This window comes from Scomber scombrus, chromosome 12, assembly GCF_963691925.1.
Source record: "Scomber scombrus chromosome 12, fScoSco1.1, whole genome shotgun sequence".
NCBI lineage: Eukaryota > Metazoa > Chordata > Actinopteri > Scombriformes > Scombridae > Scomber > Scomber scombrus.
In genome coordinates, this window is record NC_084981.1 from 14,356,577 (window position 1) to 14,371,812 (window position 15,236).

Genomic DNA, 15,236 nt, shown 5'->3' on the forward strand with positions numbered 1-15,236 from the left:
TATATATATATTCTTCTGTTCATGTACATTTTTTGTTGTTTTATTTCACACTTATTTTGGTAATGTAAGGGTCTGTTTCCCATGACAGTAAAGCCCCTTTGATTTGAATTGAACAGAAGAAACAAAGGGAGAGACAATGATTGTCAGACGGGGAGGTAGAATGAGAGGAGAATAAGTGAAGGAAGGAGGGAGACTGTGTGGTAAAACCAAGGAGATGGTTTTTGCATGTGAAGCGAATCATTGCTGGGCTTCATACGGCATTCTTTCCTCTGTGAGGTGAGTCTACACATTATTAATCCACATTTGCTGTCAAATGTATCTTTTTTTTTCACAATAATGACTTAAATTGCAATCATGATTTTTTTTCTAGTTATACTGGAAGTGTAACAGTTTTTAATTAGACATTCTGAAATGTTTAATAGATTCAAATACTTGGTGTTATAAGCGTGCTATTCCCTCTAATTAGTAAGTTTTCCTGATGGTTACTTTAGATCTAGATTTAACTGCAGTTGTTTGGATGGTTTTGACATGCAAAGTTGCGTAATTTGGGTCTGAAAATGCAAAAGGTTTCTAAGCAAAAAATGTTCAGGGGGAATGAATTGCATCATGATCATTTGTGATTTTGGTCCCCCATCATTATGTTTTTTGTTATGTAGTTATTAATGATTTCTCAACTTCTTTTGTCAACACTCAGTCTAATTCAGCATGTTTCTTTTTGTTTGTATAATTTTAGATAACTATATTTTCACATTTGTCTTCCGGGTTCTGTCTTACTTTTTTCCTATTGTCTTTTAATTACTGATTAATATCTTATAATGTCTCCCCTTCAGGCAGCTCCTTCCCATAAAATTATACTGTTAATTTCACAGTGTTTGGACTGTCTCTTTTAAATCTCCATCTTGTCAGAGGAAATTACTCATCCTCCATAAGTGTTTCCCTTTCTTTGAGTTTTAATTCGCTATTAGAATTGCCATGGCGAGATCTGATTTGGTCATTTTTCCATTAGTGTATTTTTAATAGTCAATATATCTTTATTAAACATGAAGAATAAGTCCAGTCTACAGGGGTGTCTATAATCCTTTATGCTTGGATGAAGTGTTCTCCATACATCTATTATTCCTGACTCTCTACATGCTCTCCTTAAGATATTTTTTCTCAGACTGCAGTTTAAGTTCTGATGTTAACTCTAGGTTAGGAATAAAGACAAGATTCATATCACCTTCAGTAATAACTGTTGCTTTACCTTGACTTTTTATTAAAGCTATAATTTGGTGGGTAATGAATATTTCTTTTCTTTTCTGCCCATCATCATCATCTGCTCATCAAAACATACATTCTGTCCTTGTCTATTACTATTATTGTCTGTTATTCTCTACTACAGTACTATTTTACCACTCGGTTTAATTTAATTTAATTCAATTGTGAGAACTAAAATACAGCAGGCACTGTCCTCCACTTTGGACAAAATAAGGATTGCAGCACTAATTTTAAAACTAACTCAAAACAATGACAACTGACCTGAATGTATGCTCACAAACATCATTGCCAGTTAATCAACTTGCAATTTAACCCATTATCATTATTACACACATTAACCCAGCCAAGTCATGGAACTTAAAGACTATTTCTCTGTAACATTTCTCTAGATCTCATACAGCTGCCTCACCATGAACCTGTCAGAGCAGATTTCGTTCCTCTTCAGCTGTAATGTCAGCCCAAGTGAGATGCCACAGCTCGACATTAGTGTCACCAAAAGTGAGCCACTGACCATCGCTGTTCCCATGACCATCTTCTACAGCATCGTCTTCTTGTTGGGAGTATGAATGTCCAATTTACAAAACACACTTGACACACTATATCTTCTGAATTACATCACAATGTGGTACAAATGATGATCAAATTCAAGAAAAGCAGCAGTAGTAACAATAACTTTAAATGACATGCTTACAGCAAACAATACAGTTGTTTTCACACTGCAGACCATTGACTGTTGTACCCTTATGCTCTGCAGGTCTTATTTAATGGTGTGAGCATACTGACCCTTATCATGGATGCTCATATGAGGGTCAGTGCCATTCGTTTTTACCTTCTCAGCCTGGTCATATCAGGTATATAATCCTAAGTCTAAGTCTTATGTGTGCATAACTTGTGTGCTTATATAAGATAATTAACATTTTAACTTAGCAATTAGCATTTGAATTTCTTTTAATGTCAAATGAAATTGGTATGCCAGTTTCCATTTCTATTATTATATAGTATGCACATGCATGCTAAATGAAATTACCATTTGCATGTACAATTTCAATTTTCAAAAGTCTTTGACTTACTTACTGCCACTGCTGCAATGTGTTACTGACTTCAAGCCACCATCCTCAGTTCAAATTTTATTAATTATTTCATCTCTCTCTTTAAAATTCTAGACATTCTACAGCTGTTGACCATCCCAGTAACTTTGTATCGGTATTACTGGGAGAGCTACCCATGGCGTCTGGGCCAAGCAGTATGCAAGGTCTACTTCATGGTCCGCCAAGTGTACTGTGCCACCACAAGCTGGGTTATCATGACTTTCACCACTGAGCGCTATGCAGCCATTTGCCACACTATGTGGTCTGTCTCCAGCCTCAAGGTTGAGTGGTTGTACAACAAAAGTTTTACTCTCACAATGAATTAGCACTATCTGGTGTCTACCACAAAACAGTGACCATTTAAGTTAACATACAATGAACTGAACTGTATCTGTATATGGCCTCTGTAACAGGTTGAAAAAGATAAGTGAATGTTATTTAAGAAAATTGAAGAAAATACAATAAGTCTCATCCATATTCAGCTTTTTATAAGACTTTGTGCACAGGGTCGAACATAATGCATTCCCTCTCTCCTTCCTTTCCAACAGAAGTCTCGTTTGCCATGCCTCCTTTCAGTATGGATCATTTCTCTTGTCTCCGCTGTGCCATTTGCACTGGTCTATGACCAGGCCCGTGCCTGTATCCTGGACTACACAGCTTCCACACGAGAGGATGCCTTCCATGTGTCCACCATGTGTGAGATGACAGAGCCTGATCCTGCACACATCTACAAAGGAGCGTTACTCCTGAGAGCGGGAATCTTCTTTCTGGTGAGATAAGTGCATTTCAACAGATTGCACCTGTATAACAGCCTCAAAAACAAGCACTCAACAAGCCTCTCCAACAACAGGTCCCGCTTGTCTCCATCTTTACTCTCTACCTGCTCATCTTGCTGCACCTGAGGAGGAATGGGCGTCAAAGGAGAAACATGGGTCTCACACGACCGGATCCAGGAGGAAGACGAGATGTCCAGTGCCATCAAAATGGAAAGCTACTTTTAAATGAAAAGAGAGCGCTAAAACTCATGGGTGAGACATGGACATTTATAAAGCAGATTGTTGTTTCAGCAAGTGCCCCACAAAGGCATTTGTTCTCCAGTTCAGACCAATTACATATTTTGTAATTTGGAAAAACAATCTTATTTTCTTGTGGTAGGGCATTATAAATCTCTTGACAGTCACTCTGATGATGCTGCTGAATCCTTGGCATTGTGACTACCTAAAGGTATAATGTGTAACTTTTATAAAATGTCTTAAAAATGACTAGACTTATGTTACATATTTTGTTGAGTTGTTTACTTACATTATCCCAAATGTTTCCAACAATGTTCAGAGAAATCAATCATTTTAAAGAATGTAACGATGGTTTCATTTTCACGGATGTTTCATTTGGTTGCCTGTCAATGGCATCATATCCCCTTCATGCATGTGATAGCGTTGTGATTGCCTGCCAGAAGCTGTCATAAATCGACTTTTATCCAGCTTTATGCCACATTCTACACTTTTTAGATCTTGTTTTTTTAAACTATCTATTTTAACCTGATGAAGAATTTTAGTAATTAGATGTAAATGGTAAATGGACTGTACTTATATAGCGCCTTTCTAGGCTTTTCGACCACTCAAAGCGCTTTACACTACAACTCATTCACACACATTCATACACTGATGGCAGGCAGCTACCACGCAGGGTGCCAACCTGCACATCAGGAGGAAACTACCCATTCACTCACATTCATACACCGTTGGCACAGCAACGGGAGCAATTAGGGGTTAAGTGTCTTGCCCAAGGACACATCGACATGTAGACTGGAGGAGCCGGGAATCGAACCGCCAATCTTCCAATTGGAGGACGACCGCTCTACCTCCTGAGCCACAGCCGCCGATGTCTGATGGATAAATAAGCTGAGCGAATATTAACAGCATTTCTGCTTTCAGCCCCTCTGGACATCCTGTGCCCACCAAATAACTTTGGAGAAACACTGACTGTAAAGGTGAAACTGCTTTATTCAGTGTTTTAACCGATTCTTATCATTGGATATGTTTGTTTTGGAGAGGAGGAGACCGCTGTGGATAATTGGGCTGCTGTAAAAACAGTCAGATAAGTTGATTTCCGAGCAAAGACAAATTGGACTTCCTTTGAGTTGCTGTTGAAAGCAGTCTGAAGTTACCTCATGTTATACTGTCAGGATCCTGCATTTAGTCTAAATGAACTGAATGTTTTGAACTGACATGTAGAGGAAGGAATTAAGACCATAAAATTTAACTATCAACATATTTCATGTTTTGCAGGTGCAGTCGTGGTGGCCTTTTTTGTTTGCAACTTTCCAGACATTGCCTCGTCACTGATGCAGGTCTACGTGGTTGTCTGGTCCGACACCATCCTTTCTGTCTACACAATCCTGAAATCCTACTTGTCGCTTCCCCTGTGGTATATCAACGGCGCCCTGGACCCGCTTCTGTTCTGTATCTCCTCCCACACGTTTCGCAGGGCGTGCTGGAGAACTCTGGGTAGGCTTAGGCCTCGCTGCTTCTGGAAGTATAGGAGCATATCTTGGCTGTGGCAGAGGAGCTCCTGTGAAGAAGCAAGCACAACAGCCAAAGATAAGATGGAAATAAGAGGAAATACAGTCTCTAACAAGTCAGATCAGAGGGATGGGGATTGTCAAGAAAGCCCCCTTTAACATGAACTGAAACAGCAGTCACTCTGAATTGTGAGTTAGTTAGTCTTTTACACTATTAAAGACTCTGTATAGGTGTATAATCTTGGAATACAAAAAAAGTACAAATATAACTGTTTTTTCCCTAAAACTCAGTGCTTTCTTTCTTTACAGTTATTACTGTTATCATAGTGTGATATGTTGGATATGGTAGTGTAAATTGATACCATATGCTAACAGTTGTTTTTTGTAAATATTTAATGTGTCTATAGAGCTTGCTGAATTTACCTGAATTGCGCTATCACTTAACATTTATGTTCCTCCAGAGGTTTTCTATAACTAAAATTATATGTTAAGTGCTATAAAGGTCAAAGTATTGTGACGGATGTGAAGACATTCATTCAGGGTTTCTTCAAGAAACGATTGACAAAATGTGGTCATATGTATGTGTAATATGCAGTTGAGCTTTAAATAGATGTTGTTCAGCAGGTGTTTTGTGTGTATCATTATTGTACGTGTGACATTCATTATGGAGACCACAGAGAAGAGACAAAATGGTCTACTTAAAATTGACTATGGGTTTGTACATTTCTGATACTTGCATTAGACTGTAACAGCGTTAGTCAAATAATGGATTAGTTCAATACTTGAGTCAAACACGTGTTGCTTGCTGACAGTGACAATTACAATCATGTGCTTTTTATTTATTAGCTTCAAAAAAGTTTGAAGCTTACATAGCTGGAACTACATCTTTAGACATAACTCATTGGTTATGCCTCAAAAGTATATTTTATAATTTTGGAATCTTGTGTATGTGATATAAACATGCAATTTCCCAAATAGAAATATCATAATACACCGATTAAGAAATAAAAAGTTAAATTAAATTAAATTAATTATATATCAAATGCTCCTTCGTAGATTTGCTGGCATGTATGTGAAATGTTGCTAATAAAGAAGTAAGATTAATAACATACATTTTCTTTTGAAATTCATCAGTGAAAAAACTGAAATTAAATTTAAAGAGTATCTAATTTTCTTTAAAAAATAATAATAATAATTGAGGACTGAAAGTTTCACGACTGTTGACCTTTTTTATTTTTCTACATCCTTTGCTTCCAGCTTTACTGGATGGTTAGTTTGAAAATGGTTAACTTACCGGTAGTTTCAAAACAACCCTCGATTTAATACACAGTACAACTCAATACACAGTACAACTCGACGGCTTGACGTCACGTATCCGTGCTTGACGTACTACATTTCCGCCAATCACAAGACTGGGGGCGGTACTAAAGATAAAACAGCGGAAGATTCAAATCGAAGATGGCGGCTGAAGATGATCCCCAAAACAATACTAAACTAGTCAGAAGGTACCCACTTTATGTGTATTATTTCGCCAATGAATTAATTTCAAAACAATGATATAACTTTCAGATATCTGGGATAAAGAGTGGTGATAAGATATGTTTACATTTAAGCACGTAGTATTACAGGCTGGTTAGAGAACATAGCTAATGTTACATTTAAAACTAGCAACATCCGTATTGTTTTAACAGCCATACTTGAAGCTTTAGTCTTCCTATGTGCCTCAAAATCACAACCCAAACTTTTTTACTATTGTTTCCTCTAACAGGGGGACGACATGCAGTGTGTTTATCAGCCAGGAAAAGACTAGCCAGCCGGTGATCTTTAACCCAGACTTCTTTGTGGAGAGGCTGCGATATGAGCATCCACAGGCCTTCGCGGATCTGGTTCTTAGCAATATTACTCGACTCATAGACCTTCCAGGGGACGAGTTTGCCCAGCTCACAGGAGAGTGTGAGGCCAGGGTGCCTTCGACCAGTGGCTTTCTACGGTCCTTCAACTTCCTGAAACGAAAAGGTTAGGCCAACAGAGCCAGAAATGTGTGCACCAATTTAAGACAAATATGCTGTCAGAATGTATTTGAACATTATATCATGATAAACCACACAAGGTGTACCATCTCAAGGGGGACCCTGTGTGTTGGTTAGGACGAGTTAAATAACCTAGAAAAGGACAATAAGTCGTTTAACGCATTAATTAAGACTTTGGCAGACTTAAATTGCATTTATCCCCACATGGGCTGTCCTGTTAGTCATTTAACAATTGAAAACAAAAACGATCCTTTTAATAATCAGTTAATTTCATTTTATCAAGAAAAAAATGTAAATCGAATTTCTTTGGCTTTGGTTGGATAGACAAAATAATTAATGCGCATGCTTCACTTTGGGCCCTGGCAAACCGTGAAAGGCATTTTTCATTTTATTGTGTGGCATTTCATCATCATCGATTGATCAAGTCATGTCAAGGTAATTTTTTTATGTAAAGCAACAACTTTATGTAAAGCACATGGAGTTGCCCCTGGATATGAAATATGCTATATAAATAAAGCTGCCTTGCCTTATGTAGCCTAATATCACAAATCTGCCTCAAGTGGCTTTACAATCTGTACAACAGGCAGCAGACCATCAATTCAGATATGGAAAAACGCCCTAAAATCTTGCAAAAATAAGGATGAAAACTTCAGGAATAGATATATATATATATATATATATATAGAGGAGGGATACTTCTTCCAGGACAGACAGTTTTAGTATTAACTAATTACCTCAACTCTAATCAATAAATTAATCTATAATTAATTTAATGATTAGTTGCTGTGCTTATCTCCACAAAAACCCTCTGCAGAAAATATTGTTTTTTGTTTTTGTTATTGCAAAAGTCATCTTGTTTCCAGGTAAAAATAGGTGTGAGCAGTTATAATCTGTGAGAGGTAGGAGCAGGGCCACAGGATAGATGGAAAAGATGCATGGATCTAATTAATGTGATGATTAGTTTAATGGAATGAATCAAATTGTGCTCACAAAAGGGGTACAATCAGCCTTATACTGTGTCATTTGATGCCTTTCAGACAAAGGAGTGGTTTTTGGTGCACCCTTAACTGAGGAAGGAATAGCACATATCTATCAGCTCATTGAATACCTGAGTAAAAGTGAGTATCATTTCATATACACGCATCACCTGTGACATGTGGAGGACACTTACATCCCAGTCTGTGATATTATGACCACATACATTTTGCATGCATGACCTCAAAAGGAAACAAATCTCTTACCATGACAGTATTTTTGTTACACAAACACTGTTAATAATTGCTTAATTTAAAGTAAATTTTTATTTGTTTTCTATTGTTAAATAGCTTAGCCTGTATCTCTAAATCTCATGAGTATTACTTAAGCATCAGTGCTATTTCTAACTCTTATCGCCTCTTCTTTAACTTAGTTGGACAGCACTGAATTAGCATGAGGTCATGGTTTATTTCTAGAAAGCGATGATGTCATTTGCTGAAAGTGGACACCGGGAGCAAATGCTTGAGTCAATAATTCATCTGAAAGCACTTTGCTCCAGCTGTCTCTCTCCTTCCATTTCATTCACTCCGTCTCTCTTCATTTCTGCGTCTTTGTCTCTCTGTGTCTACCTGCCACATTCCCTTTTTTCTCCCCCTCCTCTTTGGCTGTCTCTCTCCATCTTTCTCTCCCACCCCCCAGACCTTCATGTGGAGGGTTTGTTCCGTGTGCCAGGCCACAGCCTTAGGCAGGCAGCACTGAGGGAGATGCTGAATGCTGGGGCAGAGATAGATCTAGAGACAGGAGACTTCCATCCCAATGATGCTGCCACGTTGCTCAAAGCCTTCCTGGGAGAACTGCCTGAGCCTCTGCTTACACACAGACACTATCATGCTCACCTGAAGATTGGAGGTGTTGGTCAACTCATACACTGATCCTTGTCATGGAATTATTGAATGAATGATAATTATTTTCTTAGCTTCTCGTTAATTTGAATATAATAGTAACCCCCATGGTCTATTGTAATAATTCTCTCATCTACTGTGTCCAGAACTGACCTGCTTTGATGACAAGGGAGATAAGACCAACTTACCTGACAAGGAGCGGCAGATTGAGGCATTTCAGCTGATTTTCATGCTGCTCCCCTCAGCTAACCGCAGCCTGTTAAAGCTTCTGCTGGACTTGTTATATCACACCGCTCGCAATCAGCACATCAACAAGATGTCTGCTATCAATCTAGCCACAATGTTCGCTCCACACATCATCTGGCCCAAAAATGTAAGGACCTTAGTCATTTTGTTCTCCTTTTTACAGTTTTCTTGAATTTCTTTGGTGTTATTTATTTTTCTCTATTTTTACATTGTAGGTGTTGGCAAGTGATCTGCAGGGAAACATTGATAAACTGAATAAAGGCATTGCTTTCCTCATCAGGCACTCACAAAAACTATTTAAGGTAAGCAGCTTAACAGCCCTTTCTTTGGAGTTGATATCTTATACTGTAACAATATTTTTGGCTTACTAATAAACTATGTATCTTGTAAATGTGACATGTTTAGCATATTGCTTTTGCTGGGGCAGGTCTTCCTAATGAGATTTTATTTTGGTAAATAAAAATACAGTACATCATGTGGTCGTGATGTTTTCCTCTATTGTCTCAAAATGTATTATCTCTCTCTCTTCACCTCTTATGAACTCTTTATGAGAAGTGATGTTGTTGCCAGGGTTACAAGAAATGCAGAATAAAGAGAGGTAATACAGAATTTACATGTGAAAGAAAAATCAATGAAGGAAGAAAGGCTATTTGATTTTCTTATTGTCCCACAATCGACAGTCTTTTTACGTCCCAACAACTGGCTTTGTGTGTGGTCGTGAATGTATGAATACCAATCATATTAATCTGTTACACTAGACTTACTCTTCGCAATATTCTTTCATTAGAGAATTTAATGTACATGTTTACTTTCATTGAAGGCACCTGCATATATCAAAGATTATGCACGCCTATACTTCACAGGATCAAAAACTCTTCAATCAAAGGTGAGTGTTTTTTCCTCTATTTTAACTTTAATTTTTTTACTAAATTCATCATTCTGCAAAGAGATAGTGTTAGCAATGCTTTACGTTTATTTGCTAACTTTTGAATCCATTAACTTTTAAGTGTCAGATCACAGCACTGGTTAAAGTTAACTATTGTATGTATAAAGACAGAACCTTTAGAAGCTGGTATTTACTGGGCACCTAATATAATTTATTTTCGAAGAATTTTGAAATAAAACTTTGTTTTGCTTCTGTGGGGTTTTCAAAGCATAATTGTTTTAAGTCCTGTATATAGATTTCAAAGCTATTTGTTTGTAGTCGATGCATTTGCATTGTGTGAATCAGCCATACATGTTTTGTTGTGATGTCTCTTTAAAAGAGTTTGTGGTTTCATTGAGAACCACAATTTAAATATCTAGTCACATGTTATTTGACTTTTCTAGGATGATTTGACACTCTGTTCTGGGACCAAAGATGGCCCCTTGGCTGTGGTAACAGCCGCCTCCCCATCTCCCTCCATGAGAACAATCAGTGGTGATGATAGCGGCACCTGCACGATTGGGTCATCTGAGCCTCAGAGTTATACTGAATCTGCACTCAAAGAGCTGTACCAGCAAGTCAACAACATGCCTGAGTCTGCCAAAAAAAAGAAACTGATCAGACAGGTATGTCAATGCACTCTGTGAGGAAAAAGCACAAATATCTCTCGTCTTGAGTACCTAACTGTATCATATTTGTGTGTGTTTAGTTTGAGAAGCAGCCTTTGCAGACACCTTCAGCTGACTCTCGGACACCTTTCAGCAGGAAACATTGGCGTTCACGCTCTTTGGGTGGAATTATCAAGGTTTGTTGACAGCACTCGTGTGTACAGCAATAGCCTCCATTTTTCAGCCTTAACACTTTCTTTGAGAAAATGTTCATTAATGCCTACCTCAAATAAACACAACCAGTGAACTGAAGGTACTACCGATTCTATTGAGCAATGTTTTGATTAGCATTCCTCGAATTGTTTATATCTCGTACTTGCACGAGGATGCGCATACAAGCACGTGGGTGAATTGACAATAAAAAAATGAAAATAAGATAAGCTTATATAAATAATGCAAGTTTGAAAATATTCCGATTCAAGGTGTTATTGAAATATATTCAACATTTTTGCAGTGCATTTATGAATAATATTTGGTAGAAAAACATAAGAAAAAATAAATACACGGTATCTATAATGCAGTTTCACTGTCTAAAATGATTTCCATCTCCAAATAATGGTGATTTGCTAATAAAACAGAGGAAGGTGTTGGGGAGCCAAATATCAACAGAGAAAGAAAACGGCAGACTGCAGAGTCCTGTACCCAGCAGTTCAGTTGATGGACGCAGAAGAGAAAACAGCAGCTGTGGAGTGAGTATTGCATCATCACACTAAAAAGCCAACTTAATGAAACAAGTCTCGCACTGACAACCTGCTCTTGGTAACAGTTTGTTCAAAAATATTAGTAAGCATCTCCCATTGCTACCATTACTTTAAAGACAATACATTTCAAAATGAACTTAGGTCAATTAAAAATTTTGAAACTTTGAAATTTTTCTGTAACATTCCCCTACGATGATGTCACACATATATGGAGAAATACTCCAAGTAGTAATTCTCTTTCATTTGAACAGAACCAATCAATATGTCACATTTAAATTGTGGAGCAGTACTGTCATCGACTAGTGAAAAGTAGTTTCCCCATGACTGTGCTGAAGGAGTTGTCTGTGGTTCACCACAGGCAAGCCAGGCCTCACTTTGACTCAGTGCTTACATTGCTAATGATGCTTGATGTACTCGGCTGAAAGGATTAAAAATTACTTAATCTATTTTCTTCCTCTCTCCTCTCATCTCCTCCAGGATTAATAGTCTTTAAAAGAGTGTCCTCTTAACAGCTAAGGAAACATCCATCCTAACTGTTGAGGGTATTACCGGATTTTCTTGAGGCGGCCACATGAATTTAACGGTGTAATATACTATATAGCTTTGTTTTTTTGTTTTTTGTTTTAAATCAAATTTAGATCATCAGTCTGCTGGGTTTTTTTTTTCTCAAGATTTTTGAGACTGAGAGGTAAATAATAAAGAAAGGAAATCACTAGAATTTCTCTGCAGTCTTGTAAGTTTTAAGCTCAGAGACATATAGGTGGGTGGTGCATGGTTTATATTGAGTTAGTGCAATTTACTCAAACCAGATTTCTTACCCAGTCTAAAAAAGATCTTTTGGACTTTTAATTTAATCACATCTTGTTCATTCCAAACTTAATGATGCAAGTGACGTCCACATTTACTTGTGTACATTTGTGGGTGTTTAGCTTTACCATTGATTCAAAGCTTTTTATTTATTTCCCAAACTTCTATGTATTTATGTTTTATTGGTTATTTTGATTTTTCATGTCCTGGAATCCAGAGCATTAGATGTATGGATAAAAGATGTGTGCAGGCTTTTTTTAATTTAAATGTTAGATTTGCTTGTCAGTTAAAATCGTTCCAAGACTTTTATTAGAAAAGTGGTAAATTCAAAGATGTGCCTTAAATACATATATCTTAAGTTACTGTATGTTGCAATTTTTATCTAGCATTTAGTATGGAAGATTTACTTTTTTGCTTTTAAGTCTCTCCATAGCTTTCAGAATATGCTGAAATTTCTATAATGTGAGTAGAGACACTGAAGAATAGTATATGGGAGATCGAGTGAACGGCCAAAGGACCAGCCTGTGTAGATTTTCGGTATATCTTTGTCTTTGTTTCACTTTAGCTCAAGTTTTGGGTTTCAATACTGTGATACTTTTAAACTACTGCTCCTTCAAATGCCATTTTGTTTTACATGGTATACTTTAGCTTTTTCTCAGACGTGGTCTGATTCTTATGCAACTCTGTACACAGTTTTATAGCTTTATATGTATTTGTATCTTTACAGTTATTCAGCTATTAAGTGCAAGATTTTGAATTTTTTAATTGTGTATTTTATTTTTTTAAATGTTTGTTGTATTGATTGAAAGCAAATGAAGATGAAATTGTTTGCCTTCTATTGTTGTTGTTAATCCAGGTGCTTTCTGGGAAGGTTTTAGGGCCACTACCATTTTTCAGACCTCCTCGTTGTCTTACTCTTTTAGTTTCCAGTTCAGTGGCCATTCTGTTAAGCTGTTACAATTTAAGCATATGATAAATGCCATATGGTCAACTAGATGGACTGTGTAGACTGATGATGATATTGATGCTACTGTGAAGCTATGCAACTCACTATGATTAAAAGACTTCAAGCTATTCGTGGTTGTCTTTTTATGTGAATTATCAAATTATATAGTGCTGTACCTATGGTGTTTTTTTTCCATTTCCTTGCGTTTCATAGAATTTGAGTGCTGTTGCTGTCTGCATTAATATACTGCAGTTTTACTTGCAGCCACAAGGTGATGCTGTTTAGTTGCAAATGATTAGTTCGAGCACCTGAGGTACAAAACATCCGCCAATCGACATCGACAACTTTTTAAGATATGTTTAAATCAAATAAATCTGCTTATTTTTTTGAATAAGCGTACAGCATGAGCAGTCAGTGTTAATTAAACTACATTTTAAAAACCTTCCTTTAAAGGCAATGAATGCTCTTTCCTCCCTTTGAGCCCACCGGCTCTAATTTAAGTACGTCCCAACTTCCTACAGCCAGAAAACATGCCGCAAACATTCTTTGGTAAGTTGTGTCCACTGCAGCAAGTACTAATAAGGGAGAAAATGAAGCAAATGTGACGATTTTTGTACACAAATTTATGTGAGATACCAAACAAAATGTAAAGTTTGAAATCATTTTTTATCAAAATGTGACCAATAACAAAAGAGGAAACTTAAAACATACTAATTGTTGCCATTTGCATTAAATCATTTTGCCCATTTTAAACACATTTTATGGAGTTGGTGGGAGAGCGGGTGGATAGTGAGTGAGTGAGTTCCTCACAATAGCAGGAATGTCTCAGTGTGTCATTATGGTGTCCATGTCAATGCATGTTTGGTATTGTAAGTATATGTTGTAAACATTTGTTAGAATGGGCCTGTTTTTTCTCTTGTTCTGTAAATATACAACAGACTGCCTCCATACAGGATAGTAATAGTATTGTTTTACAGCCAGAACTCCAGAGGGGTTTTATTTAGCATTCCTTCTCCAGAAAGAGCATGATGACTAAAATGAGTCAGACAAACTGCAATCAACTATGCATTATCTGGTTTGCACACAAACCTTAAAGCATATAGGAGGAGTGGATATGATTTTGCTGTAATCGTATTTCCTAAAATGTAGCTCAGAAGGAGCTAATTCTGTCTTGAAAACAACATGTAGTGAAATACTTCTTCCAAGCCAGCAACAGACCATTGTGTTAAAGGGGAAAACCAGTTCAATTCAAGGTTAAAATACCTCTGTAGACTCTGGCATAGTTTTGCATTTTCTTCAACCACCTAATGGGCAGTTGAATTTTTCTTGCCTATTCTCTGATACACAGCTCTTCTGAGAGTGAAATACGAATAACTTGGGTTTGCAGCACGCAGGGGAATTTTCTGGATGCCAAATTTGGTTTCTCTCTCTCTCTCTCTCTCTCTCTCTCTCTCTCTCTCTCTCTCTCTCTCTCTCTCTATTAAGCACATTTCAGTTTTGTAAGTCAAGCGTGCAGGAGTTAAGCAGCTGCCAGCTTCATATTAATGAAAGTTTGGTTTCTTGATTTCTAACTTTGGGTATGAGCTGAAGGAAAATATTAATAGACCTCCACAGGACAGAAGATGTGCAGGGATAACTGAATTTGAATTATATTCTGTGAAAAACCCCATTCATTTAAGTTATTTGCTCTTCTAAGTCAATTGTTAACCAGGTCTTGTGTTTTGCAAATTCTCCTTACTCAGACTAATTTTAAATTGCTGCCATGTCCTCCCACGGCTTTGAGAGCAACAGAATAATTCCTGTTGTGTATTTGTGTGCATTCCTATCGCGGCTGTGTGAGAGCGGAGGGACGTTACAATCACCCCCCATTACTACTAAACACCACTGTCTCCTCTTTAATTAGCTGTTCATAGAAGGGAGATCTACACTGCACTGACACGTTTGACTGGGACAGATGGAGCTTTTTTTCTGAAGTGTGTGTGTACACCTGCCTGTGCACATACTGTATGCATGTGCACATGTTTGGTAAATGCTAGTCAAGTAACAAAGCTGACAGATGCACACATTGAAACGTTTCTGCTCACATCTTCCCTGCTTGTCTCTTTTTTTTCTTTAGTGCCTTTGTCAGTTAAAGTGAATGAAATGTGATTGTGCTGATATTTATGTTGGG

At 37.3% G+C, this 15,236-nt stretch overlaps 2 protein-coding genes across 2 annotated transcripts; both read left to right on the forward strand.

The window, feature by feature from the left end:
• Positions 1-1,652: 1,652 nt before the first annotated feature.
• LOC133992300 (pyrokinin-1 receptor-like) lies at positions 1,653-5,025 on the forward strand. Its single transcript, XM_062431019.1, has 6 exons — positions 1,653-1,817; positions 2,012-2,108; positions 2,421-2,626; positions 2,894-3,115; positions 3,196-3,373; positions 4,634-5,025. Exons 1-6 carry the CDS (start codon positions 1,668-1,670, stop codon positions 5,023-5,025), a joined length of 1,245 nt encoding a protein of 414 aa, XP_062287003.1. The 5' UTR covers positions 1,653-1,667.
• A 1,299-nt stretch (positions 5,026-6,324) lies between these two features.
• LOC133992301 (rho GTPase-activating protein 19-like) lies at positions 6,325-11,286 on the forward strand (the record flags this gene model as incomplete). Its single annotated transcript, XM_062431020.1, has 10 exons — positions 6,325-6,371; positions 6,635-6,882; positions 7,934-8,014; positions 8,571-8,780; positions 8,920-9,146; positions 9,235-9,321; positions 9,840-9,905; positions 10,349-10,570; positions 10,654-10,749; positions 11,191-11,286. Coding segments are annotated over exons 1-10 (1,380 nt in total), but the record flags the coding sequence as incomplete, so codon positions are not given.
• Positions 11,287-15,236: the final 3,950 nt, after the last annotated feature.